The sequence below is a fragment of the Narcine bancroftii genome, chromosome 6 (assembly GCF_036971445.1).
Source record: "Narcine bancroftii isolate sNarBan1 chromosome 6, sNarBan1.hap1, whole genome shotgun sequence".
In the NCBI taxonomy this organism is placed as follows: domain Eukaryota; kingdom Metazoa; phylum Chordata; class Chondrichthyes; order Torpediniformes; family Narcinidae; genus Narcine; species Narcine bancroftii.
Genome location: NC_091474.1, coordinates 63,509,669 through 63,525,990, shown reverse-complemented (window position 1 = coordinate 63,525,990; position 16,322 = coordinate 63,509,669). Strand labels below are relative to the sequence as shown.

At 40.8% G+C, this 16,322-nt stretch overlaps 1 protein-coding gene across 1 annotated transcript in view; it reads right to left on the bottom strand.

The window, feature by feature from the left end:
• Positions 1–1,340: 1,340 nt before the first annotated feature.
• gpatch11 (G patch domain containing 11) overlaps positions 1,341–16,322 on the bottom strand; it is a 38,468-nt gene continuing 23,486 nt past the window's right edge. The window contains exons 5-8 of the mRNA XM_069885128.1: positions 13,502–13,592; positions 9,088–9,183; positions 7,791–7,872; positions 1,341–5,363 (exon numbers count right to left, since the gene is read on the bottom strand). Of these exons, the coding sequence (XP_069741229.1) occupies positions 5,308–5,363; positions 7,791–7,872; positions 9,088–9,183; positions 13,502–13,592 (325 nt within the window). The 3' untranslated portion in view covers positions 1,341–5,307. The remainder of the gene's footprint in view (positions 5,364–7,790; positions 7,873–9,087; positions 9,184–13,501; positions 13,593–16,322) is intronic.

Here is a 16,322-nt window from a genome sequence, read left to right as displayed (position 1 = left end):
TCTGAATACATGGTTCTGGTAAAACTCCTTTTCTCAACTCTTTTTTAACACTAGACAATTCGCAATAACATGACCAGGATCTAACAAAATTGACTTACAAATCCAGAAGTTCTGTCCTTTCCCATCTTTTCTCTTAACATTCTCACCAGGCTTAATTTCAGACTTACTAGTCTGCTCCACATTAACCCTCTGAACAGGCTTTCTATTCTGAAATGTATTTTTGTGGATTAGGGCAAATTCATCTGCTAATCTAGCTGTTTGCTACCATGTCCCCATATCTCTCTCATCCAGGTAAAATTTCATTTCATTTGGAACACACCTTATCATTTCCTGAATTAATGTCAATTCTCTCAATCTGTCAAAATCATTATTTATTCCTTTTGAGGTGCACCAATGGTCAAAACACAAATTTTCCCACAGCAAAATCCATACAAGATTGGTTCCATGTTTTCACCAAACTCCTAAATTTTTGTCCATATGCCTCTGGAACCAATTCATAAGCTTTCAATATTGTTTAACAGTATCATAATTTGCCACTTGCTCTGTAGTCAAGCTAGAGTATGCAATTTGTGCTTTTCCTTTCAATACACTTTAGAGCATTACAGACCATCAGCCACCTTTTCAAAAAGTTGAAAATATGTATCGATATCTCCCTCATCAAAAGGAGGAACTAGATTTACCTCTCTACTAGCCAAAAACAACTTCCCAGAGTTACAGCCTCAATTCTCTTATCTCCCTCCATCTCAATTTTTAACTTCTCTAATCAAAACCACCTTTCCCAAGTCATATTTTCTTTGTCTTTTATCATCCTCCCTCTGTTTTTCAGCTCCCTCTAACTCATATTTTCTCAAATTTTCACTTTCCTCAGACTCGTATCTTGTTTTTCAGCCTCCACTCCCTCCATTTCTCTCTTTCCTCTTCCACCCTCAGTTTCTCTAACTCCAATTGCAATTCAAAAGATCTATCCTCTGGAAAATTTTCTGTCTTTATCAACAAATTTTCCCTCACCTATATATTTCACTATAATCCTCTGTATTTGTATTTTCCTCGTCCAATGCTTGACTTCAGTCAACTTTAATGCCTTAGAAACAACTATCAATTCATCTTTTCTCCTGCTCTGCAGGTGATGCTTGTGACAAAAATGTATCAACGTCCATTGCAGCTGTTTTTCCACACACAAGCTTTAAATTAGCTTGGGGAAAAAAAAACTAATAAATTACAATAAAGTTTAAAATCCCAAAACTCCAATTTTCAATCTGAAAGGACGAGGACACAAACATATTACGAGCCCAAAGGACCCCAAAACCCAGAAGCAATAGACATTCACCAAGACAAGTGGCTTTCAAAACAAAAGTTATTTTTAATCAACTTTAAACATGAAAATAGAATCAAACTTTAACTTAACTCTATAATTATACTATACTCTATACTAACCCAAATTACCCCCTTCTAATTCTAAGTGCACGTGTATGTAATGTGTGTGTGTGGATTTAAGAAAAGTTCTTCGGTTCACAGTTCAATCTCACTTCTTCCAAATTCCCTGGTTACAGACAATCACCATTCTGTGCACAGAATTTAACATAAATAAAGTTCACCAGGCTTGGTGCTTGAAAGATAAATGGTTACCATTCAGTAAGGTTCTTTATCGGTTTTCAGACACCCACAACTGATTCCTTTTAATCAGCTACTTCAGTGTCTTGCCAAAGAAATTTGCCCCATCAGGGTTTTCCAGATGATAGCCTCTTTCTTTCAGGTCACCACAGAGTTCCTTTTGTTTCCCTTATTTCAAGTGAAACATTAGACATCCAGTTCTCTCCTCTTGTATGAACCACAAGGGCTTTGACCAGGCTCAACTAAGCACTCACAACCAGTCTTCCAAATGGGGTTTTTCTACAGGCTTTCCAGCTTGTCCTGTTCCAGTCCCAGCTGCTGCTGACTGTAAAACTGCAGAACTGATCTCTCTCCCTCACTCTGAGAAAAGCATTTGACTCCGTCTCTGCTTGCAAAACCACATGACCCTCTTAGAACAGCAAGCAGCACTTCCAGACAGCCTGCGGCTCCAAACCTACTCCTCAGAGTTCTTTCATCTGTTGCTTTTCAAAACAACAATCCATTAGTGAAGTCTCTTGGACGCTCTCCAAACCTTTTGCAAAGGTACTCGCAGCCTGCCTGTCTATCTTGAGCAGAGCTCCAGTATTTTAAATGAGTTCTCTTTTGAAATGTTTGTATGCAACCTGCATTAAAAAGCCTACCCCAATTTATCTATCACAGTATTATCTCCATTTCTCTTTGCTTAGATTTAGACCATAAGATATAGGAGCAGAAGTGGGCCATTCAGCCCATTGAATTTGCTCTACCATTCCATCATGAGCTGATCCATTCTTCCACTCATCCCCACTCCCCTGACTTCTCCCTATAACCTTTAATACCATGACAATTCAGATACTTATCAATCTCTGCCTTAAATACACCCGCACATGGTAGCAAATTACCACTCTCTGGCTAAAGAAATTAATCCACATCTCCGTTTAAAATTGACACCCTTCGATCCTGAAGGCATGTTCTCTTGACCTGGACTCCCTTACCATGGGAAACAACTTTGTCACAACTACTCTGTACAGACCTTTCAACATTCAGTGCTTCTATTAGGCCCCCCTTCATTCTTCTGAACTCCAAGGAATACAGTCCAAGAGCTGTCAAATGTTCCTCATATGCTAATCCTTTCATTCCAGGAATCATTCTGTAAATCTTCTCTGAACCCTCTCCAATGCCAGCATAGCTTTTCTTAAATAAAGACCCCAAAACTGTATCCCATTCTCCGAATGGTTAGTTCCTCCATTTAATGAGGCTGACATTGTTAAATATTTCCAGCATTTTGAGAAAGTTGCTGAGTTAAAATGGCCAAGAAACCATTGGTCCCTCATGTTCCATAATGTTAAAAAAAAGGGAAGGTTCAGCAGACCTGCTCTGCCCTTACCATCCAACAAGCCGCTAATTATGATACTGTAAAGGAAGCTGTGCTTAAGGCTTATGAATTGGTTCAGAGAAGCTTATAAACAAAAGTTCAAGAATTTTAGAAAATTGGTGACGCATTCTTATACAGATTTTGCATATGACAAAGCTGTGCACTTTGACCAATGCTACACATCAAAAGAAATAAATGGTGACCATAACAGACAAAAAGAGTCAATGTTAGTTGAGGAAATTAAAAGATGTGTTACTAATGACATTAAAACATATTTAGATGAAAAGGGAGTGGAGACTTGGTAGGATTCTGCTAAATTAACAGATGAGTATGCTTTAATTCACAAGGTTAGATTTGTACCCAATAGACCTTTCCAAAATAGTAATCTGGATTATCCAAATAAGTTAGAAAATAAATGGGGAAATATTGCCAGGAGTAAAGAAGGGAAGCAAGAAAAGGAAAACCTTTGGATCCATTATGTCACTACTATAAGAAACCTGGTCACGTGATAGCAAGTTGTTCTGCATTGAAGGAAAAGGAAAAAGAGGCAGCACCAGATGCCTGTATTCACAGAGATAAACCAGAAATAAAAAAGGATCCAGGGCTGCTGGTACAATTGGAAGGAATTTGAATATTTTATGTCAGAAGGTAAGGTGTTGCATTTTGGAAGGACCAACCAAGGTAGGACATACACAGTAAATGGTAGGGCACTGAGGAGTGCAAAGGAACAAAAGGGATCTGGGAATGCAGATATACAATTCCCTGAAAGTGGCATCACAGGTTGTTAGGGTTGTAAAGAAAGCTTTTGGCATCTTGGCCTTCATAAATCAAAGTATTGAGTATAGGAGCTGGGACATTATGGTGAGGTTGTATAAGACATTGGTGAGGTCAAATTTGGTGTATTTTGTGTAGTTCTGGTCACCAAACTACAGGAAGGATATCAATAAGATTGAAAGAGGGCAGAGAAGATTTACTAGGATATTGTCAGGTCTTTAGTTGAGTTACAGGGAAAGATTAAACAGGTTAGGACTTCATTCCTTGCAGCGTAAAAGAATGATAAAGGTTTATAAAATTATGAGGGGTATAGACAGAGTCAATGCGAGTAGGCTCTTTCCACTTAGATTAGGAGAGATAAATACAACATGGCTTTAGAGTGAGTGGTGAAAGGTTTAGGAAGAATATTAGGGGGAACATCTCCACTCAGAGTGGTAGGAGTATGGAATGAGCTGCCATCTAATCTGGTAAATGCAGGCTCACTCTTAAGAATAAATTGGATAGATACATGGATGGGAGAGTTCTAGAGGGTTATGGAATTGGTGAAGGTCAGTGGGACGTGGAATGATGTTTCAGCATAGACTAGAAGGGATGAACGGCCTGTTTTGTGTGTAGTGTTCTATTAGCCCATCAGACTCTCATGATTGATCTGACTTTAACCTCCACTTCACATTCTCATTCATCCACAGTGACCTTTCACCCTCGTTTATTGCAAAAGTTTTTGTTTAGTTCAGTATCGGTTGCAGAATGTGGTAATTACTCTTGGCAAGTTAATAAAGACAGTGGAATAATACCTTCTGCAACTTCAGGATATCTAAAAGTAGTTTACAGCCAGTTTTGTAATTTTGAGTAATTTATTGGAAAATAGGAAATTGAAATCAGCATTGTGGTCATATTACATGATTATCATTGTTATTATTCAACTTCAGTATCAGGATGCAAAAGGTGTAAGGACAAAAAGTTTTTCTTTATAATACAAATTAAATGGCTGTACAACAGTGGAAAATGTCCAGCCTAAAACCGCTGTGGAGTCGGGAAAAAAAAGAACATTATAATATTAATCTTGTGTCAAGATCATGTTTCACACTCACTTGAATGTTACATTTTAATAATGAAGATGAAAGAACGATTGTTGGGCAAGAATCTGAAATAAAATACTTACAATGAGTTTCTGAATGACCTTAATACAGGTCAACTTTGATGAAGGTTAATAATTACATTATTTCCAAACCTCTCACTATATCATAGTTCACAAGCAAATAAAGATCTTGCATGGATCAGTAAATACTATGAAATACTTAATCAGAGAAGCAAAATATTCTATGGGTACAGTTAGAAACTTGGGAAAAATTAGAGATAGCTGGATTGACACAGCTCATCTTTCTGCAACTGGTTTAAAAATGGAAGCTATAATAGACTCTGCTCCCACCAATCCTCAAAGTTGAGATGAACTGCATGCTTTGTAAGTGGGTTTATGCTGAATGCATCAGTTCATTCCAGCTTCACCAAGCTTGTTTTGGAGAGTATAGGAGGGCTGCCATTACTGTTCTCCGCTGCAGTCAGGTCAGTCAGCAGTGGTCAGCAGCACAATCTCCAGGACAGTTATTGGATAGGTCCATCTCATCTAAAATTCAAAAATCAAGAAAGATTTGCATTTTTGCAGGAACCTTCACAACCATGAAGATGTCTGAAATAACTTTGCAGTTAATAAAGTCCTTTTGAAGCATTGGTTTGCAGGAAACGTGCTATTTTTAATGTTGGTTTATCTATCAGAACATAGAGAAAATCACCCTTTTTGTCTGAAAATACAATCCCTTACGACCACAATCTAGGATTCTGCCACTAGACACTGAGGAGTTAAGACTGGTGGGGAAACTCCTCAAACAGTGGAAGGATGAATCACACCACATTTGAGTGAGAATGCTTCTGCATATGAACGTGAAATGCTAACCCTACTATGTACAGAACCTGAATGTATAAACCAAATGACAAACGGAATGTACAGGATAAACTCGAAGGCTGCAGTTGGGTAATCTGCTATGCACTGAGTACAACTGTTCAGGGCTGAATTTGGAGTCAAGTGGGTCCCAATGAACATGGTAAATTACTGCAACATTCAGAAGTTTGGAGATTCAGGTAGTGTTAGGCCAAGTGTTGCACTGTGTTAGCTGAGCAATGGCAGCTGAAAGCCATGTAGAAATGTCAAGTACACAAGCCAATTAGTACATTGTATATGCTCCACAAGTGTTTCCTTGTGTCCCTTTTTATATTTTTTAAATTTAGACATACAGTAGTCATAGGACCTTTTGGCCCACAGCCCGTGCTGCCCAATTACATCTAATGACCTAAAACCCTGGTACATTTTTTGAAGGGTGGGCAGAATCTGGAGCACCTTGGGGAAACCTGTATAGACATGGGGAGAATGTACAAACTCCTTACTGACAGCATGGGGTTTAAACCCTGATCCCAATAGCTGGCGCTGAAACAACGTTGAACTAACCGCGATGCTAACCTTGCCACCCCCATCATTATCTATCCTTAACCTTGTGCATTTAATAACCTTAGTGTTTATATCCTGTCCCTCCTTAAATAGATCCACGCTGTTCATCTTACTATTCTTCAAACATTCTACATTTCTCAGTAACTAACTTTCTTTTGACTTGTTCAATATGTTTATTAAAGAATACTTATCGACTTTAATCTGGAACCCCCCCCACAAACAAAAGTTCCTCCATCGCATCACCCAAGTTTTTAACCACAAAACAGTGATGCAGTCAGTTCCATCAGTATAACCACTTGCTGCCAATATCAATATTGGTATCATTTGGCACCTTTTGCAGTGCCTGTATATTTTTTATAATTCACCAACCTAACCGTGCATGACTACTCAATCCTTGATTGGCAAACCTTTCTGAATTTCAGTTCTCTCTCCTTAGAAATGAACTGCAGTGGTTTCTTGTTAAAAGTAATGGTGGATGCCAAAGGTGCAGCGATACCCTTGCAAAGGAGAGAATGCCATACATTAAGGATTATAAAATGAGTGAGTGACAAGATGAGTAGGGTGGAAGCTGAGGATCAGGATGGCCTGTAATGGCTGAGGGTGGGGTGAGGGCCATATAATAGAAAACACTTCAACTCACAAGTGGCACATATGGTGAGCTGGAAAGTCAGATCAAGTTCCAACTGAGATCAGATGTACCAAATCCACCTACCCCCTTTCTGTGAAGCTTCCAACCTTCTGTTAACAAATCCTGATCAACAAGGCTCTGCTGACAACTTCTGTCTCACAAAAATGTTGTGGGCTTCTTCACATCGAGAGACTGGACAGACTGGGAGGTTATTTCATTGAGCACTTTCGCTCTCTCCACAGCAATGGCAAGGATCTCCCAGTGGCCAACCATTTCAATTCCACACCAACAGGTCTGTCCATGGCCTCATCTACTGCCAAATGGAGGCCACCAGCAAATTGGAGCGCCTAATGTTCCAACTGGGCACTCTCCAACCAGATAGCAGATATCAACTTCTCTGGTTTCTGTTGGGCCACTCCCTGGTCTCCTTCACTTCCCCAGCCCTTCCTCTGGCTCTCTGCCCCCTTCCCTCTTCATTTGTGGAGCTGTCCCCTCTCCCTATCACCTCAGCTTTTTTCTCTTCTGCCTCTCACACATATCCATCTGTGACCTCCTGCCTGTGGGCCTGTGCTCTTTCCCCACCTTTTTATTCAAGCCCCTGCCTGCTTTTTGCTCAAACCTTGACAAAGGGCTCAAGGTGGAAACATTGGTAATGGATCTTTATCTTTGCTACATAAAGAACGCTGATTTTCTCCAGCATTTTTTGTGTCAAATGCTTTGGGGTATTTGTAAAATTATCTCGGGCACATTTTCGTTAATGTCTGAGATGGTACCAGGCCTTCAGTGGATGCAAGGCACTTCCTGTAACTAGATTTTATTATTGTTAAAGCATAAAAAAACAGACAAAGTGCTACTTCAGCACAGGAACAAAACAGACACTTATCTATAACCTTCTCAACAACAGCAAAGTATTTTTTTTTTACCTTCATAGGAAATTGCACACCAAATACAGTAGAAATAGTTCTTCCTGAGATAGTCAGTCACTGACTGCAGCTCTTCCTCCATCTGAAAACAAAAGAGCCTGGTTTTTAAATTCACCTGCTACATTCACTCATCAACAACTGGATAATCTGAATGAACCTGATGATGCATGTTCGTTAGTGAGGAGAGTAATTCCAGGCCCTATGATTAGATCACCTGGACCACAAGAACACCTACATCAAGCTGTTGTTCAACATTTAATGCTACCACACCAGCAAAACTTAGGTAACTGGGACTCTAACTTGATTTCCACATTGGCTGATCCCAGTCAGTCAGTGCGGATTGGCCACATCACGCCTTCGTCGCCGATCATCTGTACTGGGAGCACCTCAAGGCTGTGTGCTCTACTCTAACTGTCGTTGCACATAATTGCTTCGCCACATTGGGCTCCAACACCACCTACACATTTCTGATGACAACACAGCTGTTGGCCAGGTCGTGAGAAGTCACAATATAGGAGGGACACTGAAAATCTGGTTGGGTGGTGCCAGAACTACAATCTTCCTCTCAATATTAGCAAGACTAAGGAGCTTATTGTGAACTTTAAGGAGGGATGCCAAGGGACCATGCATTTGTCTTCATTGGTGGGACAGCAGTGAAGGTGTTTAGAAGATTAATATTCTGGGCATCCACATATCTGTGGAAAGTCTACTGACTGGTTGCATCATGGCCTGGTTTGGAAACTTGAATGCCCTTCAACGTAGAAGGCTACAATACCATCACAGGTATTGACTTCCCATCCAATGAAGACATCTACCTGAGCTGTTGCCTCTTGAAAGCAGCAAGCATCATAAAGGATCGCTCTAACCCTGGTCATAATCTTTTCTTGCTGCTAGCTTCATGCAGAAGGTACAAAAAGCTGAAGTTGGGTGTCTCTTGGTTCAAGAACAGCCATGAGGCCTTGAGACTCTTCATACTGTCCTAACCCTAATATTACACCAAAGATCTGTCTGAACTATTGTAATATTTCATTTTGTACTGACTACAACTTAATATTTATCTATCCATTTATATTTATCATCTTTTTTCTCTTGAGATCATTCAATACTTATTAGTTGTTAGAGTATTTTAAGCACCTGTGTGGCTGCAGCAGGCAAGAATGTCAGTACATCTGCACATCGCACTTGTGTGTAGGACAATAAACTCTCATTATCATCATCTTGTTGTCAAGAGTAAACATATTCTCCCAATAGTTTAGTACAAAGATGAAGAAAGAGATGGTAAAAAAAATTGCCATACTGTTTCAAGCTTCATAATATTCAGTTCATCCTGGTCGTCATGTTCCTCATGATCAGTGGGCAACCAGTACCAACTTTTCTCTGGGATATTTATACCCTGTACAAAACAGTGAGGGATAGCATTCAGAAAGGCCTCAAAGCTAAACAAAGGCATGTCCCTGTACAGATGTACATTTACCAAGTCATTTTACTCTTTGATTGTACATTGTCTAGCAATGTGTTTATGTATCTAGGATCTCAAATTGGATTCAATGGAAGAAAATTAAAGATTAAAATGATGAAAGAATTTGTTTCTTTTGGATCTGCAGAAACCTTTTGGATCTGGAAGTCAGGGTAGAATAGATGGGTATACTGGCAGAAGGTGCTGGGAAATCATTTGCAGCAAATGAAAAGGCAGATACAGGCACTTATCCCTTTATCCGCAATTCCAAAAACCAAACATGTCCCAACACGACCTAACCTTAACTCACGCTCAAAAATCCTGTGTCAGTAGTTAGTAAAACATTGGGGACTTTGGCCTGCCAGTAGCAGTGGAGACACCGTACAGGTATGGATACTGTTGCAACACCCCCTCACCCCTATCCAGAGCCTCCAATTTGGAAAACATGCACAGATGGCCGTTGCTGGGGAAAGAGAGAGAGCAACGGCAATCTGCGCGTGCATTCGTATCAGAAACACCTAGTGGCCTGACATCAGCTTCCTGCCAGATCAGAGGTTTAGGTGAATTTGGTGTAACTGGGTAGCACAGACTTGTGGACTAGAAGGGCCTGTTACCGTGCTGTATACCCAAATACTTTCTCCACTATTCAATGTTTGTGTTTGATCTTTTACCTCAGCCCTACTTTGCTAACTAACCACATTGATTCCCTTAGTATCCAAAAATCTAATGTTCTAGGTTGATATCATAGAACACTACAGCACAGTACAGGCCCTTCAGCCCTCGATGTTGTGCCAACCCATATATTCCAAAAGAAAAACTAAACCTTTCTTATTCTGTAACCCTCCACTTTACCTCCATCCATTTGCCTGTCTAAGAGTCTCTCTGTTTCAGCCTCCACCACCATCCCATGCAAGGCATTCCAGATCCCCACAACCCTATGTAAAAAACTTACTCCTGATGTCTCCCCTAAACTTCCCTCCTTTCAGTTTGTACAAATGTCCTCTGGTGTTTGGTATTCCTGCCCTGGAAGACAGGTGCTGGCTGCCCACCCTACCTATGCCTCTCATAATCTTGTCGACCTCCATCAAGTCTCCTCACATCCTTCTACACTCCAAAGTCCCCACTCTGCCAATCCAGGCAACATCCTGGTAAATCTCCTCTGCACCCTTTCCATAGCTTCATCATCCTTCCTATAATGAGGTGAATAGAACTGAACACAATACTCTAAGTGTGGTCATACCAGAGATTTGTAGAGTTGCAAAATTACCTCTATTTTTGAACTCAATCCTCTTTATTAATGAAGCCCAGCATCCCATAGGCCTTCTTAACTATCCTATCAACCTGCACGGCGACCTTAAGGGATGTATGGATTTGAACCCCAAGGTCCCTCTGTTCATTCACACTCTTAAGTAACCCACCATTAACCCTGCACTCAGCCTTCTGGTTTGTCCTTCCAAAATGCACCACCTCACACTTATCCGGATTGAACTCCATCTGCCACGTTTCCACCCATCTCTCATCCTCTCTATATCCTTCTGTAACCTTCAACTTCATCCACAGCTTCTCCAACCTTCATGTCATCTGCAAACTTACTGACCCATCCATCCACCTCTTTATCCAGGACAGTTATAAAATTCACAAAAAGCAAGGGTCCCAGAACAGATCCCTGCGGCACTCCACTACTCACCGACCTCGTTCTGTTCACGACTAGTCGGATTTCTTCCTGCAAGCCAATTTTTAAAAAAATCAACACAGCCAAGGTTCCACTGAACCCTTGTCTCATGACTTTCTGAACAATTCTCTCATGGGGGACCTTGTTAAATGCCTTAGTAAAATCCATGTAGACCACATCTACCAACCCTACCTTCATCAATTTCTTTTGTTACCTCTTCAAAAAACTTAAATTAGACTCTTGACATATGACCTTCCCTTCAAAATCCATGCTGACTATTCTGGAGTAGACGGGACTTCTCCAAATACTCATAAGATCCCATACTTAAGAATCCTCTTCATTAGTTTGCACACCACTAACGTTAAACTCACCGGATTATAAATTCCCAGGATTCTTCCTACTACCGTTCTCCAATCCTCCAGCACCTCCCTTGCAGCCAAAGAGGATTCGAAGATCATAGCTACTGCCCCAGCTCTCTTACACTTTCTACAGCATCCTGCGGGTATATTGCGTCTGGCCATGGGGATTTAGCAATCTTCTACTTTAATTTTCAATCAAAATGAAGTTACAAAACAAACTAAATCAAATAAACATTACAGATATATACAATAAAATACCAAACCAAACTACATATTGATATACAAAGAAATGAGAATCAACATTATTACAATTATCAAATTCTGAACTATTGTTTATAAATATAAAATTACACACCATCCCAATCCTTCATAGAAAAGTAGGAAACAGAAAAAAGAGAACCCCCCCCCCCCCACCCATTCCCTCACAGGAAGAGAAAAGAGGCAATTCTTTAATATAATGTACAAAAAAAATCATGTTTTCCAAAAGCATTAATTACATACAGTTGAAACATTACGTGATTCATCCAGAGCTTCCTTCCTCCCTTAAGGAATAAATGTCTTAACATAGGCATCGCCTGGAATACTGGAGATAGTGGTATTGGAGTCAAGAGAGGCGAATCATCCAAGGTTAACCCCCAAATATCTTAAATATGGGTTCCATATTTTTAAAAACATGTTTTTTATTGGGGGAATTAGCAGATACGAGACTGAAAATAAGGGTGGCAAAATATAAATCGAAATTTGTTAAACTTGCTTTAGCAGTGGCCAGGAAATACATAGCCATTACTTGGAAACTAATTCCCAACAGAGTCTGACCCTCTGAAAGTCAGAAATGCATAGCTGTGTTCCCTGGAGATTACTTAAAACCTAAAAAATTGTTACAACGTGCTTTTAAGAATATTGGACTTATCAATTTTAATGTTTTTAAGGAGATTCAACACTTCCTCTTCCTTAATCTTCACACTGTGCAACACACAAGCCTGTTCTATTCTGACCTCGCCCTGATCAAAATCCTTTTATCTTGTGAATACTGAAGCAAAGAATTCATTTGGAACCTCCTTCACCTCCAGGAACATGTTGACTTCTTTATCTTTTAGCAGCCCCACCTTTATTCTCGTTATCCCTCTGTTCTTCTCAAATGCACAGAATGCCTTGGGGTTCTCCTTAATCCTACATGCCAAGGCCTCCTCTTATCCCCTTCGAGCTTCTCAAGCTCTTTCCTGGCTACCATATACTTTTCATGAGCCCTTCCAGTTTCCTTCTTCCTCTTGTCTAGTTGATTCACCTGTTTCGTCAGTGACGGTTCCCTTTTCCAACCATCTTTTCCCTGTCCCAGTAGGACAAACTCATCCTGAACCCAGCACAGGTGGTCCCTAAATTTCCTCTACATTACTTTTGTGTTTTCACTCTTGAACATCTGCTTCCAATTTACTCCTAGTAGCTCCTGTCTTATCCATTCATAATTAGCCCTTCCCCAGTTTGTCTGTTTTTATCCTTTTCCATAGCTATGCTGAAGCTTAGGGAGTTGTGATCACTCTCACCAAAATGCTCCCCTACCAAGGGACCCACCACTTGACCAGGTTCATTCCCCAGAACCAGATCTATTATGGCCTTTTCTCTCATCAGCTGGTTCACATACTGTGTCAGGAATTTTTCTTGTAATGACCTGACAAATTCAGCCCCATCCATCCCTCTTGCAGTCAGGTGCCAGCCAATACTAGGGAAATAGAAATCACACATAACTACAACCCTGTATTTCTGCATCATTCCAAAATCTGCCTGCTTATCTGCTCCTTGGTGTCCCGAGGGCTACTTGGGGGCCTATAGACTACTCCCAGTACATCAGTAGCTCCCTTCCTATATCTGACTTCCATCCACACTGACTCAGTGGACACTCCCCTCTGCAACACCCTCCCTTTCTATAGCTATGATACTATCCCTGACCAGTAATGAATGAATGAGAGCACTAAACCGAAAATCAGAGCTGATAAGCACAAGGAAATTAAGAACCTGCAGGAAGCTGCAGAAGTCTAGAATTCCTTCCCAAAAACACTAGCAGTCAAAAGAATTAATCAACAATAGAAAGATTTTCATCATCTCAGGCCATCAATAGGTTTGGAGCCAAGACAAGGATTATATGTCAGCTATGAATAGAGGTGTGAACCTGGAGAATTGGGTAGGTTCCTCCATATCCAACATTCAATCATGCAGAAAATCTAGTTACCTTCTTTTCATCCAGTTGTTGACAGGCTAACCGACTCTTCCGTAAATCATCTTCCATCTGACTTTGGTCTTTTTTGAATCTGAAACGTACCCTGGAAGATCAGAATGGCAAAAATAACCAAATGAAATTAGATTTTTTCCCCTCTATATTTGCACCACTATCAGTGAAAAAGCGATTAATAACAACTGACATACAAAGCACCTTTAACTTGGTACGACAGCTACAGTACTTTTAAAAAAAATTACAAGAGCTTCAGCAAAAAAAATTGTGACTATTAAGGAGATATTAGGGCACATGACGAAATAGTCTTCAAGTAGCAGAGAGAAGAGAATCCAATATAATTATGGAGAGAATTCCACTGCTGAATGCATGACTACATGGATTTTAGTAAGGTCTTTGACAAGGTCCCACATGGAGGTTAGACAGGAAGATTTACAGGCTTGGTATTCACGGTGAGGTAATAAACTGGATTCAACAATGGCTGGATGGGATAAGCCAGAGAGTGATGGAGGATTGCTTCTCAGACTGGAGGCCTGTGACTAGTGGTGTGCCTCAGGGATTGGTACTCGGGACCATTGTTGTCTGTCACCTACATCAATGATCTGGATGATAACGTGGCAAATTGGATAAGCAAGTTTGCAGGTGACACTAAGGTTGGAGGTGTTGTGGACAATGAAGAAGGTTTTCAAAGCTTGCAGAGGGATCTGGACCAGCTGCAAAATGGGTTGAAAAATGGCAGGTGGAATTTAATGTAGACAAGTGAGAAGTGTTGCATTTTGGAAGGACAAACCAAGAAAGGACATGCATGGTGAATGGTAGGGCACTGAGGAGTGCAATAGAACAGAGGGATCTGGAAATAAGGAGACATAATTCCCTGAAAGTGGCATTACAAGTGGATAGGGTTGTAAAGAGAGCTTTTGGCATATTGGCCTTCATAAATCAAAGTATTGAGTATAGGAGCTGGGATGTTATGGTGAAGTTGTATAAGACATTGGTGAGGCCAAATTTGGAGTATTGGGTGTAATTTTGGTCACCTAACTACAGGAAAGATATTAATAAGAAAGAAAGAGTCCAGAAGGTTTACTGGGATGTTGCCTGGACTTCAGGAACAGAGTTAAAGGGAAAGGTTAAACAGGTTAGGATTTTATTCCCTGGAGCACAGAAGAATGAGGGGAGATTTGATAGAGGTATTTAAAATGATGAGTGGATAGACTGTAAATGTAGATAGGCTTTTTCCACTGAGGGTAGGTGAGGCAGAAACCAGAGGACATTGGTTAAGGGTGAAAGGGGAAAAGTTTAGGGGGAACTTCTTCACACAGAAAGTGGTGGGAGTGTGGAACGAGCTGCCAGCTGAGGGGCTCAATTTTAATATTTAAGAAAAATTTGGACAGGTACATGGATGGGAGAGGCATGGAGGGCTATGGACTGAGTGCAGATCAGTGGGACTAAGGCAAAAAAAGGTTTGGCATGGACTGGAAGGGAAGAAGAGGGTTGTTTCTGTGCTGTAAAGTTTACTGATTCTATGACTGTCAGTGGTGTACTGATTAAAATCATATTCTAGAATTGTAAGGCTAAAGATACAGAGTCATACATTGTGGGAACAGGTTCTTCAGCCCAACTTGCCCACACCATCCAATATGTCCCACCCCAACTTCCTCCCTTTGCCCCATATCTTTCTAAACCCATCTTATCCACATCTGTCCAAATGTTTCTTCTTGAATATTTTGATTTTTTCCCCCAAAAATTATATAGTGACTTTTTCTCACAATGAACAAAAACAGTCCCTCCCTCGCTCCTCCCCTTCCATACATACAGATCTGTTCACTGTCAGAGTTTACATATATTTTAAGTGTACAGAGTACAGTTGGGGAAACTACATTTTTATACATTAAATGGACAGTGTCCAACACCTGGTGGCGCTGCTGCGCTCCTGTTTGAAGGTCACACTACCTGCCAATCAAGGTCAGACTCACCCCAAGCCATCAAGGTGACCCTTGCGATTGGCCCACCTAAATCAACAGGTGCTGCAGTCCAGGGAGACTGCCTTGACCTTCACCCAATTGGCCCAGGTGGATCACCTCGGCTGACCCCTGCTGAGTCCCTGTAGTTGGCTTCGAGCCATTGGCCACAGTAGCCAACAGGGCCCAGACTGCCGTGAGTTATTGCCCCCCCCCAATACTACCTGTAGAACTATAAAGGACCATGTGCCCCTTTGTTCTGCCACTTTGGACTCCTTGTGGCATGCCAAGTAGCACCTTTCACACTGAGTTTGGGTGAGTCCTGAGGTTAGGTTGCAAGAGCCATGTCAGTACCGGTCAAGGGGTGGGGGCATGTCGTATTACCTTGATCCTGACTGTTGAATGTGTATGTTAATGTAATTTCCCCGTCTTCTGTCGGTTCCTCCCTCATTATCCAAAGTATGCCCATTGTGTATTGTGTGTGTATGGGTTTGCCCAACACATTGACCCTGCTGTCCCGTTTGAATCCCTGAAATAATCATATGCTTTGTACCTCAACTTTGGTCTAGTTCTTAAGCTGTGGGACCCACACGAACCCGAGCAACAATAGTTACTTTCATACCCTTCTTTTGTTTCTTTTTATAACTATAATCTGCATCTCTGCGTAGTCCAGGTATGGCTGCCAGAATTTACAAAAGGATCATATTTATTCTTCAAGTTATATGTGATTTTTTTTCCCCACAGCTGTTCATATTCACAGTCCATCGTGCTAGAAGTAGAGGGGAGTTGGACTTTCAAGTGATCGCGATACATTTTTTCCACTATCACCAGTGCTATATTTATAAATGAGATTTGATATTTGG